The sequence below is a fragment of the Pristiophorus japonicus genome, chromosome 13 (genome assembly GCF_044704955.1).
Source record: "Pristiophorus japonicus isolate sPriJap1 chromosome 13, sPriJap1.hap1, whole genome shotgun sequence".
Taxonomy (NCBI): domain Eukaryota; kingdom Metazoa; phylum Chordata; class Chondrichthyes; family Pristiophoridae; genus Pristiophorus; species Pristiophorus japonicus.
Window position 1 is genome coordinate 69,859,137 of NC_091989.1, and position 18,675 is coordinate 69,877,811.

General features: G+C 47.8%; 1 protein-coding gene across 1 annotated transcript in view; it reads right to left on the reverse strand.

The window, feature by feature from the left end:
* Nucleotides 1-18,675, reverse strand: part of dnai7 (dynein axonemal intermediate chain 7) — a 125,656-nt gene that overhangs the window by 67,216 nt on the left and 39,765 nt on the right. The window contains exons 9-10 of the mRNA XM_070896767.1: nucleotides 9,651-10,005; nucleotides 4,186-4,291 (exon numbers count right to left, since the gene is read on the reverse strand). Of these exons, the coding sequence (XP_070752868.1) occupies nucleotides 4,186-4,291; nucleotides 9,651-10,005 (461 nt within the window). The remainder of the gene's footprint in view (nucleotides 1-4,185; nucleotides 4,292-9,650; nucleotides 10,006-18,675) is intronic.

Below are 18,675 nucleotides of genomic sequence, written 5' to 3' on the forward strand. Positions count from 1 at the left end.
ATGAAGCGCACGCTTAAAACGCGGCTGTCCCTCATTCATCCAGCCCTGTCAGACATTGTTGAGGGCAAGCGCCAGTCCCAAATCGAGTGCCATGATCGCAACTCAGTGGGGAGATGCATAGAAATCGATGAGAACGAATACAGGGTCAATCATGCTTTGGGACCCAAGTGGCTTGAGGTTACTGTAATTGGCAAAGAGAGGAATAGGGTCATAGTGGTCAGACTTAACAATGGGCAGATATGCCGCAAACATCTGGACCAAGTAAAGAAAAGGTTCAGCATGGACACTGAAGAACCTGAGGAAGATCATGAGATGTTACCCACACCACCGCCAGTGAACGAGCAACAAGGACATTCAGCAGCATGCACAGTCCCTGCGGCCAGCCCGGACAGGCCGGAATCACCTCAGGCAACAGAGACGCATGACAAGGCTCAACCACCAGAGCCCCAACTGCGGCCCTCCACGAGAGAGCGTCACCCGCCTGAAAGAGTCAATCTTTGACCCAAACACGTTGGGGGGAAGTGATGTCATGTTTGTAACCTTCACATGACTGTAACCTTTATGTAACAACACTGTACACTGTATACACCTGAGAAATGCACACCTTGACCACAGGGGGTGAATTTGTGGGAGACACTCCTCACCTGGTCATCCAGGTATATAAAGGGAGGTCTCACGCAGGGCCAGCACTTCTTGGTTCTGGGAATAAAGGTTCAGGTCACGTAGTGACCTTGTCTGCAGTACATGCCTCGTGTGATTCTATAGTAAGGTGTAAGGACACTACAGCTTTGCCTCCTTAAATCTTTGTAGCCACACCTGCACATAGTGCAGAGCTCCTCTGCGCTTTCCATGTTTCCTTAGTGGGAAGAACTCATTATCACCATTCCTTTACCTCCCTAACCCCTCTGGGTAACTGTGGCCATGTTGTGTATAGCTTAAGCAAGTATTCTCTTTGTTGTCTTACTAGTCGCTAGAAAACAAGTTTCAAACAGGATCAGATACTTCTGACTTTCCACACACGAAGGGACAGTATTGATGAGGTACTTCAGTACAGCCAGTGTTGCCAGCAAACTTGGTCGTCATTGATTGCCAGCTGTATCAGGAGGGGGTGAGGAACAAGACAGACCTAGGGGTTCACATACACAAATCTTTGAAGGTGGCAGGACTAGTTAACGAAGCTGTTAAAAAAGCATACGGGCTCATAAATAGAGGCATAGAGTACAAAAGCAAGGAAGTTATGCTAAAGCACTTGTCAGGCCCCAGCTAGAGTATTGTGTCCAATTCTGGGCACCACACTTTAGGAAGAACATCAAGTTCTTGGAGAGGCTGCAGAGGAGATTTACTAGTAGGTTTCCACTGGCAGAAGGGTTGGTGACCAGAGGACACATTTAAGTGAATTGGCAAAAGGAACAGAGGGGAAATGAGGAGCAATCGTTTTTACACCACGAGTTATGATAATCTGGAATGCACTGCTGGAAGGGTGGTGGAAGCAGATTCAATAGTAACTTTCAAAAGGAAATTGGATATATACTTAAAAAGGAAAAATTTGCAGAAATATGGGAAAGAACAGGGGTCGGGAGTGACAGAGATTGTGGGGGGAGGGGGGCATCAGGATCAGTGGCAATTGGGGGGGTCGGGAGAGACGCCGATTAAGAGGGGTTGGGAGTGACAGCGATTGCGGGGGGAAGGTCGGAAGGTGTGTCAGGAACAAGAGTGATTACAGGGGGTTCAGGTGCGATGATTGGGTCCTTTAATGTGGGGTCAGATTCAGTAGTCCTGATCCTCTGGCTCCACATTCAGTTAAGTTACTAACCTTCTTGGTTGGCAGGCTGCCTCATGTTGGAGCAGGGACCACAAGCAGTCATTAGGCACCTTATCTGCATATGTTTCTGGCATGGGTAAAGGACGCCTCTTGTGTTTCCTTACCCAATATGCACTTCCGGCCGGAAGTGTGCGCCCGCTTGCTGCCCGCCAGTTTGGGGCATGAAAAATGGGCGCTACGTGGTCAATGTCTGGTTGAGTATAAATTCAAGACAGAAACCATGAGCTCAAGTCTTGTGCTCAAATTGAGATACTGAAAATATCATTCCTTTTCAAGGGGCCAACTGTGGCTTTAAGTACTTTGGAATGTAGGTGAAGTTGCTCAGAATGTGTAACTCCTATATAATGCCATCCACCATCCCATCCTAAAAACAAACCATTCAGGTCTTTAGTACCTTTATCCTTGACAATGCAGGAGAAATTTAACTAATGGCGGTCTATTTTGTGCCTGAAAAACAAGTTGAGAATCGGGGGTCACCTCAGCTGTTCTATTGACGCCCAGGGCCCACCTAATTCCATATTCAAGTCTCTAAATGGCCAAGCAGTTGGCCAACCTGAAACAGGCGAAAGGCTGCTGTACTATGCAAATCGGGGTCCTACGCCGGTTCTAAGACCTCAAAGCGAAATTGAGGTACAAATGGAAAGAGGTTTAACCACGCAAGTTCTACATAGTTGTACAAGGTCTTGAGTGGTCCTTAAAGGGAGCGCTGGCAGCTGCTCGAAAAATGGCCACAGAACCTTTTCAAAGTTATATTTTTGTGGAGCCAGAAGGAGCAGAACAGGAGTGCTCTTCCTGACTCCACAAAAATACAAAGAGTTAGCCACCCCCCCCCCCCCCCCCCCCGATGGCTTCACTTCCTCCTCCCTAGCACCCCCACCGCCCCCCCCCCCAACCCTGTCCATGTCCCACCCTGTGGGCCAGCTTGGTGTTGTAGCCAAACGGAATTTGTCAACCCCTGACTGGCGCGCTGCCTGGGGACGCCTGTTTCGCGCCCACAGTTTGCTGCTTCCATTCAAATGAGGCCTGATGTCAAATTTGGCTCTGGCCTCGGGCCATCTGCCAAGTGGCCCTGATATGCCGCTCCCTTTGGGCGCGAGTTGAATTCCTTCCCTAGTGTGCTTAAAGCAAATATTCCTCTCGCTTCCTAATGTTCATTATATATATCCCTCAGAAAACTTCCAGGGTGGAAATTCAGTGCCGCCCTCACTGCATTGAAGCAATGACACCTCCTCTAACTTTAGCACCAGGCAGTGTCCACCGTCTCCAAGTACGATATTCAGTTGTTTCGCCCCAAGAGGAGAGTGGAGCGCTAAGATAAGTGTTCCACAATCCTCTTTGGGCGCCAACAGAGCGGTAGCGCAGGAGGCCTGCCCAATTTGTTGCCGCCTGAAGAGGGGGGGGAAAAAAAATCTTGTGGAAAATGTCAATGGCCTACACCCACACTTTCTCACTGCTGCCACAAATAAATAGAAGTTAAAAGAATTCAATTTCACCACTTAGCTTGCACTCCAGATGATACCGCCCCGGGGCAATCGATGTGCTGACTGCTTTCCCTGTCGGAAGTAGCGCTACGACAGGGCGAAAGCGGTCAATTTCGCGGCCACAGCGCTACGGGGGCGTTGCAAACTCGGTAACGTCACCCAGTGGGCGGTGCTAGTGAGCACAGCGCAAACTGCCAGCGCTGACGCTAAACCTTCGCTGAGGTTTGTGGCAGGCGCTGACTGGTGGTGCTAACACCCCCCCAGTTTATTCAGATTGTGACCATATTTTTTGAGACTTCTAATTCCTGCCTCTCAGGATATAATTGCTCTCAATAGTTGTTAATTTAATTGTATGTCTGCCAGGGTATAGTTGGCACGGGACTAAAACCAGTACATGGGAATGGAGCAGTACACTGCCATTCTGTGAGCTTAAATAGTTCTATTTTATTTTCAGGCATGTTGGTTGGACTCACTGCATGTACTTGGGCAGTCTTTCACAGTTGGAGTGACTTGTTCCTTCTTGCATTTCCAAGTGACCTATTGGCCAAGGAATTTCTTCCTCGCTCCCCAATATAGGATCAGGAGTAGGCCATTCAGCCACTTGAGCCTGTTCCACCATAAAATATCATGGCTGATCTGTACATCAACTCAATTTACCCACCTTTGCTCCATATCCCTCGATACCCTTACCCAACAAATATCTATCAATCTCAACCTTGACTACTTCAATTGACGCCCCCCCCCACCCCCCCGGCCAGGATCCACAGCTTTTAGGGTTAGGGTTAGGGATCTCATTCAGCTTGAGTTCCCAAACCTTCTGCAGAAATTGCATTCAATAACTTCTCGAAACGAAAAAAAAATTGCACAGCACTTATTTCCTACCTTGAATAGGTGCTACACTTGGTAGCTTTATATCTATATCCATAATTCTCTCCATGCTTGGCGTTTGGCTTTTTGCTTCATCTTTGGAACTGGTGCTGAATGCACTCTACAAAATATTGGTGAAATGGTTACATTTTATAAATATTATTGGTAATAAAGAAATCACAATTGAATATGTTCATTTCAGTAGTGTCATGATAGGACTATATATGTTGGATTGCTTACAACATAATCTTAATATAGGTACTAAGCCAGTTATAAATGAACCCCGGGGGAAAATAAATCTCCATACAAAGGATTATTAGAATTGGAAATTCATTACCCCAGAAATCTATATATGCAAAATTAGCTGAGATGTTTAAAAGGGAGATTTACCCTTACTTGAGAATTAAGAGTATTAGGGCAGGGATTGTTATTAATAAATTAAAGAGCTGCTATTGTGACAGGGTAGCTTTTATGGAGCAAATGGCCCCATCATATTAATGATTGCAATCACATTAAATGAAAAATAGCTGAATATTCAATGATCAGTACAATTTCCTCCAAACGTTTTGTGAAGTATCTTTTCATTATTGTAAAATATGGCACTACAAGCCTAAAATTCTTTATTCCATACATAAAACATTTCCCCAGTATTATGTCAATGAACAAGATTCCAATTTAACACCCTCATGGTGCACTAAATTTATTTAAGTACAAAACATATAATTTTACTTACAAACACTAAAGCAAAAGAGTAAAGCAAAATAATTGGTATGCAATAAACTTCATAAAATGTAATAAACTTCTTGAATAAAACATGGCTGCAATTTTCATCCCTCCCCCTCAGTTGAAGTGTGCTCCATCTGACATGACCAGGAATGACCTGTAGTTGTGGATTCAGCTCATTAGCATGATCCTGGTGTGCCCCCAATGCAGGGACCTGCACCCAGGATCGGAGATGGAGATCCATTCAGGCCTGCAACGCATTAATGACCACCGGCTGTGGGAAGGGGTTGCCAACCCTCTGGGATTGTCCTGGAGTCTCCAGGAACTAACGATTATTCTCCAGGACACAACTGCGAGCAAAACTAGGTGAAAAACCATAGAGGCATGAAAAAAAACAGTTGTGAGGTTGTTTTTTCCATTTTCTTTGAACACTTTCATTTTCGTGTCAGCTGTGGCTCAGTGGGTAGCACTCTCGCCTCTGAGTCAGAAGGTTGTGGGTTCAAGACCCACTCCACGAACTTGAGCACAAAAATCTAGGCTGACACTCCCATTGCAGTGCTGAGGGAGCACTGCACTGTCGGAGGGGCCGTCTTTCGGATGAGACGTTAAACCAAGGCCCCGACTGCTCTCTCAGGTGGATGTAAATGATCCCATGGCACTATTTTGAAGAGCAGCGGAGTTAGCCCCAGTGTCCTGGCCAATATTTATCCCTCATCCAACATAACCAAAACAGATGATCTGGTCATTATCACATTGCTGTGTGAGGGAGCTTGTTGTGCTCAAATTGGCTGCCGCGTTTTCTACATTTGAACAGTGGCTACACCCCAAAAATACTCATTGGCTGTAAAGCGCTTTGAGACGTCCAGTGGTCGTGAAAGGGGCTATATAAATGCAAGACTTTCTTACTAGCTATGAAAACATGGAGATGTGAGGAAAGGCTGTTTGACTGACAGTCAGAGAATTTTCCAATCGATTCATGAAGAGTTCGTTCACTTTCCAATAGCCATGGGAAAATACTGCACTGCTGATGATGATGGCCATGTTGGGCGACCAATTTTGGGAACGTGGGGGGGGGGGGGGGGCGGGGCGATTGGCAGCGGGGTTTCATCTAATGAAACCTCCTGGAATATGTCGAGCCAAAGTTGGCAACCCTAGCTGCAGTCCTGCAGCGCGAGGTATCTTCGTCCTGACCTTGCAACAGAAGGGACTTGCATTCTAGTAGGTTCGAGAGGATAAGAACTCAAGAATTAGGAGCAGGAGTAGGCCATTTGGCCCCTTGAGCCTGCTCCGCCATTCAATGAGATCATGGCTGATCTTCTACCTCAACTCCACTTTCCTGCATTGTCCCCATATCCATTGATTCCCTTAATATTCAAAAATCTATCGATCTGTCTTGAATATACTCAAAGACTGAGCCTCCACAGCCCTCTGGGGCAGAGAATTCCAAAGATTCACCACCCTCTGAGTGAAGAAATTCCTCCTCATCTCAGTCCTAAATGGCCGACCCCTTATTCTGAGACTGTGACCCCTGGTACTAGACTCCCCAGCCAGGGGAAACATCCTCCCTGCATCTACCCTGTCAAACCCTGGAAGAATTGTTTATGTTTCAATGTGATTACTCTTTCTTCTAAAGTCTAGAGAATATCAGCCTAGTTTACTCAATCTCTCCTCCTAGGACAATCCCCCCATGCCAGGAATCAGTAGATGAACCTTTGTTACACTCCCTCTATGGCAAGTATATCCTTCCTTAGGTAATGAGACCAAAACTGTATACAATACTCCAGGTGCAGTCTCACCAGGGCCCTATATAATTGCATTAAGATGTCTTACTCTTAGACTCAAATCCTCTTGTAATAAAGACCAACAAACCATTTGCTTTCTTAATTGCTTGCTGTACCTGCATGTTAACTCTCAGTGATTCGTGTACAAGGACACCCAGATGGCAGCCAATCCATCTCAGTTGTTACAGTCAGCTTCTTTGGTTGCCTTCCAAATGGGTGGCTAACCTGCAATCGAAGAGAAAAAAAGAGGTGCTCTTATGCCCCTCTTCCCTGAATGCCATGCTACAGGTTGAGCGTCCGAAATCCGGAGTTCTAAAATTCAGAATGTTTCGAAATCCGGGCCGATCCATGGCGGGGTCATCCGGAAACCGGAAAATGTTCCGAAATCCGGACACCTCCGCCTCGGCAGTCCGAACTCTGCCCCAGCCCTCGGCGGCCCGACTTCGCCTGCTCCCTCTTACCTTTGCCATCCAACCCTGCCCGATCCCACCTACCTCGGCCCAGGCAAAGACATTCCTAAATCCGGAAATACCCAAACCTGGGCTCGGGTGTTTCCAGATTCGTGACAAACGCGGAATCCGGAACGGCCTCGGTCCTGAGGGTTCCGGATTTGGGACGCTGCACCTGTATTACAAAGCATGCACCGGTTGTGGACGTAGGATCTCTCCAGAGACTTGAGCATATAATCTGGACTGGCACTCCCAGTGTAGTACAGAGGGAGTGCTACACTGTCGGAGGAGTCACCTTTTGGATGGGACGTTAAACCGAGGCCCTGTCTGCCCTCTCGGGTACATGGCACTGTTTTGAAGAAGAGCAGGGGCGTTCTCTGTTGCTGCAACAAGTTCTTGGGTAAGGTGTGGGTTTACATCCTAGGGAAGATTTTCTGCGATAAGATAACAAGTCACTGCCAGTGCTGGTTGGAAAAGTGTGGGCAGCACACCTGCAATCTTCCAATTGGCACCCTTGGCGGGCCAAATACCTCACAAAGGGCTCGCAAATCTACCCTTCAAGCAATGATGAGAAGCTGCAGGACATAAGTATGGAAACTTGAAGGGAATTGGGAAAAATAAGAAATAGGAGCAGGAGTAGGTCATCTGGCCCCTCGAGCCTGCTCCCCCATTTAAAACGATCATGGCTGATTTGATCTTGGCCTCAACTCCACTTCCCTGCCCTCTCCCCATAACCCTTGACTCTCTTACCTTTCAAAAATCTGTCTATCTCCACCTTAAATATATTCAATGACCTCCATAGCTCTCTGGGGTAGAGAATTCCAAAGATTCACAACCCTCTGAGAGAAGAAATTCTTCCTCATTTCCATTTTAAATGGGCAATCCCTTATTTTGAGCATCACTGTGTGTCAAATGTCAATCTTAACTGCTTTGAAATACAAATAGAGTAAGCTATCTTTCTATTTCACACTTCCAATGCAAAATCGCTCAGATTTGAAGCTGATCGTAGAAAACTATGAATAGCCTGAACAACTGCAAAATGATGGATGTAACAACACAAATTAGACTGTATTGCAAAAAAGAATCGAGATGAGGCACTGCAGAGAAACAGGAGTCTCCAAGATACAGAAGTGAAAGAAAGTTAAGTCTGATACCTGCATGAGTGTGGCATTTTTTAAACTTGTATTTTCACATTGCTGGAATCAGCAGGTAACAGTATCACAAAGGGTAGTTCTCAAAGGGAAACCCATCACTTCAGTTCAAACTGGTTGTGGTGTTCTTCATAAATGCAAATTGATAAACTGAGGACAGTCGTTGTTCCAGGTGGCCAACCCTGTCTTATTCAATGGCAAGCATCAGATAACGCCTTAATTCAATATTGATGAACGGCTACTTAGTTTAATTAAATCCCATGTCACAGTGACTTTGATTGACGCCGGTTTCTGTAAGAAGAGGACAGGCTCTTGATTGGCTGGAGCCCTTTATTACTGACAGCTTGTGGTCAGAAACTTCCACTTACAGATTCATATTGGCAGGCCGCAGGCAGTCTTGAGTTAGAGAGAGCAGCCAGCATGATTTGAATCTCACTGTCACCAGGTGTAAAATGTCTTAAACTAGAGTCAGTGGGGCCAAAATTGCCCCTTTTGTTTAAAGAGGCGGTAACGGGGCGGAAATTAGAGTCCGCCTGGACTCCCTGACAATCGGGACATTGCCCCGTCATCTTTTGAGGCGGAGAAGGTATCTGACCCGCTCCTGTGTGAATGGCGATAATGGTATCATTAGAGCGCGCACTGCCTGGTCTCTGCCCCGGAAGCAACATTGTCCTCAAACAGTCGATCGACCGCTTGTCGGTGCCCCCGACCGCTTCACGCAGTGGGAAGCTGCCAGTGGCTGGGCGGCGTGTTCACCCTGAAAGGGGGAGGGCGCACCGCCTTGACCGTCATTTTATTTTAATTGTCGGGCCGACTCTGCAGTCGGCCCGACAATGACCACCAACACGCAGCCCGGCACCCTCTCTTGGGTGCCGGGCCACTGGCCCGGCCGAAGCCCTCCCTGGTGGCCCAGTGGACAGCAAGTAGGCCTCGCAGAGTCCCTCCCCTTTAAGTGAAGCGGAGGGACGTTGCTAAGCGTCAGCGCGATGCGGCACGTCCGCGTTATGCGCTGCTGTCACTGCCTGCCTTCCGCCCCTCTGCCGCCTCAAACACCGCCGGATGATTTTTGAGAAGAGGGCAATTTCCCTCTATTACCTGCCCCATCGATTCGGGCAATAATTCAACAGATAATTCAAATTATCCGGCCCAAACGGGGCGGAGGGCAGTTTTGGCCCCAGTGCATCTGGGAGAGATGAGCTAGAGGAAGTTTATAGTATGTGGACTACTGTTTAAGATCTGTGTTTAGAGAGAAAACAAGAACGAGTATAAAAGCATTGAACCATCCTAAATATACATTTCAGATTTACTATAAGTAATGTAGCCACTGATTAAACTTTCTAGATATGTTTCTAAATTGCAATCCAACATCTCCATACCGGTGATCTTGATACTCGAATAATCTGTGCATCTTCATCAGTCATTAGCTTGGCTTCAAGAGATTGCTTTTCTTCAAGAGCTTCTTGTTCTTCAACAGCTGGCTGCTCTTCAACAGCTAGCAGTTCCTCGACCTCTGCCTCTGTCTCTACCACCTCGTCCTCCTTTCTATACCCCATAATTTCAAATATAACAGGCTTATTTTTAAAAGCCCTCCGATGAGCATAAAAAGAAGGGGTGCGGCAAGATATGTGGTCATATTGGGTGTGTAAGATCCGCACAGCAATGTCACTCATAGCCAGGTGTCGAGGGAGTTCAAATGCCATATGTTCGTTGTCAAATCCATAGCCTTTGAACCTGTGATAGAACCAGCATCAGAAATTAATTTAGACAGTGCATTATGTCTTAGCAACTATCCTGTACTAGATTAAAACAGCATCATCATCATAGGCAGTCCCTCGGAATCGAGGAAGACTTGCTTCCACTCTTAGCACGAGTTCTTAGGTAGCTGTACAGTCCAATACGAGACCCACAGTCTCTGTCACAGATGGGACAGACAGTGGTTGAGGGGAAGGGTGGGCAGGCTCCTTCCGCTGCCTGCGCTTGATTTCTGCATGCTCTCGGCGACGATACTCTAGGTGCTCAGCGCCCTCCCGGATGCACTTCCTCCACTTAGGGCGGTCTTTGGCCAGGGACTCCCAGGTGTCAGTGGGGATGTCGCACTTTATCAGGGAGGCTTTGAGGGTGTCCTTGTAACGTTTCCTCTGCCCGCCTTTGGCTCGTTTGCTGTGAAGGAGTTCCGAGTAGAGCACTTGCTTTGGGAGTCTCGTGTCTGGCATGCGAACTGTGTGGCTTGCCCAGCGGAGCTGATCGAGTGTGGTCAGTGCTTCAATGCTGAGGATGTTGGCCTGGCCGAGGACGCTAACGTTGGTGCATCTGTCCTCCCACAGAAATTGTAGGATCTTGCGGAGACATCGTTGGTGATATTTCTCCAGTGACTTGAGGTGTCTACTGTACATGATCCATGTCTCTGAGCCATACAGGAGGGCGAGTATTACAACGGCTCTGTAGACCATGAGCTTGGTGGCAGCTTTGAGGGCCCAGTCTTCAAACACTCTTTTCCTCAAAACGGCAATAGTTCGCTGGTTAACTAAGCTTCAGTAAAAATAGTCATCCTCAAAAGTGCCCAATGAGATCAGGTGCAAACATGTATGACATTTGCTGAGCAAGATTAGCATTTGTGCTTCAATCATGGGAACCCTCTCAGGTGTCCAAGATCCTGAATTACGAAAAAAAATAAACTCAAGTGGCTAGAACTTGCTTCTACAAATGAGAAGTTAGCAGCCAATCGCAATACCTCAGTAATGATCCTTTAGTGCTTCTTAAACACCTAGAAACATAGAAACATAGAAAATAGGTGCAGGAATAGGCCATTCGGCCCTTCGAGCCTGCACCACCATTCAATAAGATCATGGCTGATCATTCACCTCAGTACCCCTTTCCTGCTTTCTCTCCATACCCTTTTAGCCGTAAAGGCCATATCTAACTCCCTCTTGAATATATCCAATGAACTGGCTTCAACAACTCTGTGAGTAGGGAATTCCACAGGTTAACAACTCTCTGAGTGAAGACGTTTCTCCTCATCTCAGTCCTAAATGGCTCACCCCTTATCCTTAGACTATGTGGCCTGGTTCTAGACTTCCCCAACATCGGGAACATTCTTCCTGCATCTAACCTGTCCAGTCCTGTCAGAATTTTATATGTTTCGATGAGATTCCCTCTCATCCTTCTAAACTCCAGTGTATATAGGCCCAGTCGATCCAGTCTCTCCTCGTATGTCAGTCCAGCCATCCCGGGATTCAGTCTGGTGAACCTTCGCTGCACTCCCTCAATAGTAAGAACGTTCTTCTTCAGATTAGGAGACTAAAACTGAACACAATATTTCAGGTGAGGCCTCACTAAGGCCCTGTACAACTGTAGTAAGACCTCCCTGCTCCTACACTCAAATCCCCTAGCTATGAAGGCCAACATACCATTTGCTGCCTTCACCACCTGCTGTACCTGCATGCCAACTTTCAATGACTGATGTACCACGACACCCAGGTCTCGTTGCACCTCCCCTTTTCCTAATCTGCCGCCATTCAGATAATATTCTGCTTTCATGATTTTGCCACCAAAGTGGATAACCTCACATTTATCCACATTATACTGCATCTGCCACGCACTTGCCCACTCACTTAACATGTCCAGGTCACCCTACAGCCTCTTAGCATCCTCCTCACAGCTCACACCGCCACCCAACTTAGTGTCATCTGCAAACTTAGAGATATTACTCTCAATTCCCTCATCAAAATCATTAATGTATATTGTAAATAGCTGGGGTCCCAGCACTGAGCCCTGCGGCAACCCACTAGTCACTGCCTGCCATTCTGAAAAGGACCCGTTTATCCCCACTCTCTGCTTCCTGTTTGCCAACCAATTCTCTATCCACATCAGTACATTACCCCCAATACCATGTGCCTTAATTTTGCACACCAATCTCTTGTGTGGGACCTTGTCAAAAGCCTTTTGAAAGTCCAAATACACCACATCCACTGGTTCTCCCTTGTCCACTCCACTAGTTACATCCTCAAAAAATTCCAGAAGATTTGTCAAGCAGGATTTCCCTTTCATAAATCCATACTAACTTGGATCGATCCCGTCACTGCTTTCCAAAGTGCTGCTATTTCATCTTTAATAATTGATTCCAACATTTTCCCCACAATGACGTCAGGCTAACCGGTCTATAATTTTCTGTCTCCCTCCTTTCTTAAAAAGTGGTATTACGTTAGCTACCCTCCAGTCCATAGGAACCGATCCAGAGTCGATAGACTGTTGGAAAATGATCACCAATGCATCCACTATTTCTAGGACTACTTCCTTAAGTAATCTGGGATGCAGACTATCAGGCCCCGGGGATTTATCGGCCTTCAATCCCATCAATTTCCCTAACACAATTTCCCGCCTAATAAGGATTTATTTCAGTTCCTCCTTCTCACTGGACCCTTGGTCCCCTAGTATTTCCGGAAGGTTATTTGTGTCTTCCTTCGTGAAGACAACCAAAGTATTTGTTTAACTGGTCCGCCATTTCTTTGTTCCCCATTATAAATTCACCTGAATCTGACCTAATGAGTTGTTTAACCATCATACATGTTAACGTTTGTATATCCAGCTATAGCGAGCGCAGTTCTTCAGTAAAATGGCTCAACAATTGGGAATAGCCAAATTTATCAATGAAACCCTGCATGTAATTGTAAGCTCTCTTAAACGGAATACAGAAGCAAATTTTTGTTGGCAGGCAATGGTCCCAAATACACAAAGGAAGCACCACGCATGGCAGCATGTCACTCAAAGATTCAACATTGCTTCAACTACTGCAAGGACCCAGCTAGAGGCCCAGAAACATTTGCATGGCTTAAGGAAAAAGGCATGGCATAAATATTATTGTAAAGCACTGGCAGTGCAGGATATGAAAGTAAGTAGTAGTCGTTAAATGGGTATGCACAAAAATTGCGCTACTGACACAAAGGGATCATTTTAACCTAACTCGGCTTGTGGGAAACCCACGGGATCGGGTGGGACGGCGGTTTTACACCCCGCCCAATATTACTTTCCACTGGAGTGTAAAACCAGCGTTGCATGCGATGCCGTCAATCTCCCGACAGGTGGGTTAGGTTACAATTTCCCCCATTAATCTGGTTTACCAGGGCTCAACCTGACACATTAACCTTTCAGATTAACCTGTTGCGTATTACCAAAATGTAATGGGCTCAATTTTGCCCAAGCCCGTTTTTTGGCGTATTGCCAGAGTTGCATCCATTTTTCTAGGCCAGAAATGCGCCAAAAATATTTGTCCTAAGTTTCCCTGCTGCATTTTTCAAATTTGGTGCCGTGCAGCCTGTCCAGTCGCCTCGGGGGGTGGAGCCTGCTGTCTGTACCGAAAAAACGATGCCTCACCTTCTGCGCATGTGTGTAAAAAAAAAGACATTTTTGACATGATCCCTGATACGTCCTTACTACACAGTATAAATGCACATGAGGCCCATGCTTGAGAGGTCAGTCTGTGACCTGTCCTTTATTCCTTAGCACTCAAGTGATGAAGGTGGGTGGAGCTTCCCCTTTTATACCTGAAGGTCCAGGTTAGGAGTGTCTCCCACCTAGTGGTCAGTGTTCTCACGGTGTACAACTTAGGTCAGTTTATACATGGGTTACAATGCTGGTTGAATACATGACATCACCTTCCCCTGCAAAGTCTTATTGGGATCACAGGTTGAGTCTCTCTGGTGGTTTACGCTCCCTTGTAGAGCGCCTTAGTTGGGGCTCCGGTTGTTGGGCGCTGGCCTGAGTGTCTGCTGTTTGCGGTGCCTCAGGCCTGTCCGGACTGCCCACAGTGACTGGGCTCTCCTCCCTTTGGTTCCGGTGTTCGGTCACCTGTGGTGGAGTGAACTCTATATCGTGTTCTTCCTCTGCTTCTTCTATGGGGTTGGTGAACCTCCTTTTTGTTTGATCCACATGTTTGCGGCAGATTTGTCCATTGGTAAGTTTAACTACCAGAATCCTATTTCCCTCTTTGGCAACCACAGTGCCTGCGAGCCATTTGGGCCCTGCAGCGTAGTTGAGGACAAAAACAGGATCATTTACATCAATACATCGCGCCCTCGCATTCCTGTCATGGTAGTGATATTGTGACTGGCGCCTGCTCTCGGCAATTTCTTTCATGGTGGGGTGTATAAGGGATAATCGGGTTTTGAGCGTCCTTTTCATTAGTAGCTCTGCGGGTGGAACCCCTGTGAGCGAGTGTGGTCGGGATCTATAGGCCACCAGGAGGAGTGATAAGCGGGTTTGTAGGGAACCCCCTTGGAATCTGAGCATCCCCTGTTTGATTATCTGCACTGCTCGTTCTGCCTGGCTGTTTGAGGCCGGCTTGAACGGTGCCGTTCTAACATGGTTAATTCCATTGCCTGCCATGAAGTCCTGGAATTCAGTGCTTGTGAAGCATGGGCCATTGTCGCTGACCAAGATGTCCGGTAGACCGTGGGCGGCGAACATTGCCCGTAGACTTTCTACTGTGGCAGAGGATGTGCTTGAATTTAAAATGTCACACTCGTTCCATTTGGAGTAGGCGTCTACTACAACCAAAAACATTTTCCCCATGAAAGGACCTGCGTAGTCCACATGGATGCGTGACCAAGGCTTGGCGGGCCATGGCCAGGGGCTAAGGGGGGCTTCCCTGGGCGCATGGCCCAGCTGGGCACACGTGTTGCACCTGCGAACACAAAGTTCCAGATCTGCGTCTATCCCTGGCCACCAAACGTGTGACCTGGCAATTGCCTTCATCGTGACAATGCCCGGGTGCCCATTGTGGAGTTCTCTGATGAACACCTCTCTGCCCATCTGGGGCATGACTACGCGGTTTCCCCACAGTAGGCAATCGGCCTGAATCAAGAGTTCATCCTTGTGCCTGTGAAATGGTTTAAATTTCTCAGGGCATGCCCTGTACGTGGCTGCCCAGTCCCCATTCAGGACACATTTCTTGACTCGAGACAATAGCGGGTCTCTATTTGTCCAGACTTTAATCTGATGGGCTGTCACGGGTGAGCCTTCGCTTCCGAAAGCTTCAACAGCCATGACCATCTCAGCAGCATGCTCGGTAGCCCCCTCAGTGGTGGCAAGTGGGAGCCTGCTGAGTGCATCGGCGCAGTTTTCGGTGCCCGGTCTGTGCCGAATTGTGTAGTCATAGGCAGCTAACGTGAGTGCCCACCTCTGTATGCGGGCCGATGCTTTTGCATTTATGGCCTTGTTGTCGGCCAAAAGGGACGTTAGGGGTTTGTGATCTGTCTCCAGCTCAAATTTCCTGCCAAACAGGTGCTGGTGCATTTTCTTTACCGCATATACACATGCGAGCGCCTCCTTTTCTACCATCCCGTAGCCCCTTTCTGCCTGGGACAGACTCCTGGAGGCATAAGCTACCGGCTGTAACTGACCCTTGGCATTGACATGCTGCAACACACACCCGACACCATAGGACGACGCATCGCACGTTAACACAAGTTTCTTACATGGGTCATATAGCGTTAACAGATTGTTGGAACATAACAAATTGCGTGCTCTATTAAAAGCCCTTTCCTGGCTGTCCCCCCAGACCCATTTGCGACCTTTGCGTAGGAGCACGTGTAGCGGCTCTAGCAGCGTGCTCAATTTGGGGCCATCAACACCTGTTAATGGTGCACTCAAGGACAATAACAGGGGCAGTCAGAGACAATCGACTGGCAAGGGACCTTTTGTTTCAAACCGCAACTCATGCTGGAGGCGTGGAGGCATACATTCAGCCGGAGTTTGCAGAGATGAGCAAAATACCTGCAGAAATTGCAGAAATGGACACTGGGGGAAATCGCTGGAAGCTGAAGTTCAGCGAATTCATGTGGAGCACGTATACAGTTCATACACCAGGACTCCACCAATAATGATGAAAGTGCTCCTCAATGGCATCCCAGTATCAATGGAGTTAGACACGGGTGCCAGCCAGTCCCTGATGGGTATCAAACAGTTCGAAAAGTTGTGGGCATCCAAGGCCAGGAGGCCAAAATTATCGCCGATTGACGCACAGCTACGGACTTACACAAAGCAGATCATTCTGGTGCTAGGCAGCGCCACGGTAGTCGTGACCCACAAAGATTCGGAGAACAGGTTGCCACTCTATTGGGGAGGAGTTGGCTTGCTGTCATGAACTGGAAATGGGGCGATGTCAATGCAATTTCCTCTGTGGAGCGAGTATCATGCTCACAGGTCCTGGACAAATTTGACTCATTATTTCAACCCGGCATTGGCACTTTAATGGGGGCCAAGGTAGTGATTCACATAAACCCGGACGCCAGACCAGTACACCACAAGGCCAGAGCGGTGCCGTACGTGATGCGGGAAAAGATAGAAGGCGAATTGGACCGCCTGTTGAGAGGTCAGTCTGTGACCTGTCATTTATTCCTTAGCACTCAAGTGATGAAGGTGGGTGGAGCTTCCCCTTTTATACCTGAAGGTCCAGGTTAGGAGTGTCTCCCACCTAGTGGTCAGTGTTCTCACGGTGTACAACTTAGGTCAGTTTATACATGGGTTACAATGCTGGTTGAATACATGACAATCCCAAAGGGCATGCATGCGCAGTACAGCTTCGGGTCTGCAATCGGCCATTTTTAAAGAGCCACTTGTATGTGTGAGAACATTGAGTGTTGTGTGAGAGCATTGGAAAAATCGGAGCTGCAAACAAGATGCAACGCGGTGCAAGGACCAAGGGCTAGAACCTCCACTTTTGTGCTCATCGCCCATAAATGGGCATTATTTCCGGCGTGGGCAGTAAAAAAAGGGTTTTCAGTTGCCGGCTTCTCGCCCATTCTCAAAACACCTAGTTTACATTTTTAAAAATGAGTGTTACCGCGAGCGATATCAAATGGACGGTAGCGTTAAATTTTTTTGACCTTCTGCCGTAAAGTGCTTAGCAACGGCATGGCAATGCTCGATTCCCGCGATTCAGCAGGTCAAGGGTGATCATAACATGCGCAGAGGAGGAGACAGAGAGGGAGCTCAGATGCAATGAAAGCGTGTGTGGCTGTGGTGTGTGCTTGTCTGGCTGTTGTGGGAGGCACGACAGAGGTTCACCGGTAGGAAAAAACCTACTAAGCACTAAGAACATAGTTGGCATCGAGTTTTTGTCCAGCAAATAAGATATAACATGGAAGGGATGGAGGAGGCCCTGAAGCTTGTAGCAAGGAACACTGGTGGCAGAGGGCTCCCAGTGGTCCCGGAGCGTCGCACTGCACCCCAAGGTGACGTACCCCCATTGCCAACCACACGAGAGCCAGCAGCAACATCTTGCTTCTGGCTTGGAGTACATTTCCACCTCCGGACCGTCCTCTCCCATATCCGTCCAAGCAGCACTTCGGCTGTCACCCCCCCCCCAATGAAGCATCGCCTGAGGACCTCCTCGGCCAGGCGGTTTGGAGTCAGGAGGGGAAGGGGTAGAGGTGGGAAGGAAAAGCGAGGGGGCGGGGGGGGGGAAGGTTGGTTTGTGCAAAAATACTGATGATTTTAGACTAATGTTCGGTTTAAATGTTTTTTATTTAACAAAACCTTGTAGTGCATTGGCTAAGATAGCTGCACCATTACACGCTGGTGGGTCCTTTACATCAAAGGGTATAATCACACTTAACTTCAATCAACTTAAACTTTAACTGTCACCAAGGTGATGCCCACCATTGATGTATGACCTGCACACCCAGCAGTGTGTCAGCCTTGTAAATAACACCAAAGATCTTTCAGGCAAAGCGATCATTGATGAGCTCCTGACATAAGGCACTTGCAACTATCATGCCGCCACAGGCCCTTTCATGTGGTCTACAGGGGGGCAGGGGGCATGGCTTCAGTGTCAGCCTGATTGCCTGGGCTGATTTCAGCGTCCGCCTCCTCGTCCTCCTCTTCCTCTCTCTGGTGAGGTGGACTGTCAAACTCATCAGGCAATTCTTGCCCCCTCCTGATAGCCAAGTTGTGTAGCATGGAGCACACCACCACAAACTGAGCTACCTGCTCAGGTTGGTATTGGAGCTCGCTTCCTGACTGGACCAGACATCGAAAGCGCTGCTTCAGCACTGCAATGGTTTACTCCACGATATTGCGAGTTGCTCTGTGGCTCTCGCTGTATCGCCTCTCAGCCTTGGTGTGGGTGTCACACAGGGGGGTCATCAGCCAGGCGGCGAGAGCATATCCTTTGTCCCCAAGTGTAAAGTCCTGCCCCCTCAGTACAGATTCACACGAGGCATGTAGTGAAGTCAAGGTCACTCTGGACCTGCACCTTTATTTCACAGCTCTGGAATGCTGCACTTGCCTCAGACCTGTCCTTATATACCTGTCTCTTGCATGTGCACCCCTGGTGGTAAGGTATGCTGGTGGTTACAGGTCGTATCTTATTACAGTCATGTATAGCATGTTAGGATACAGTTA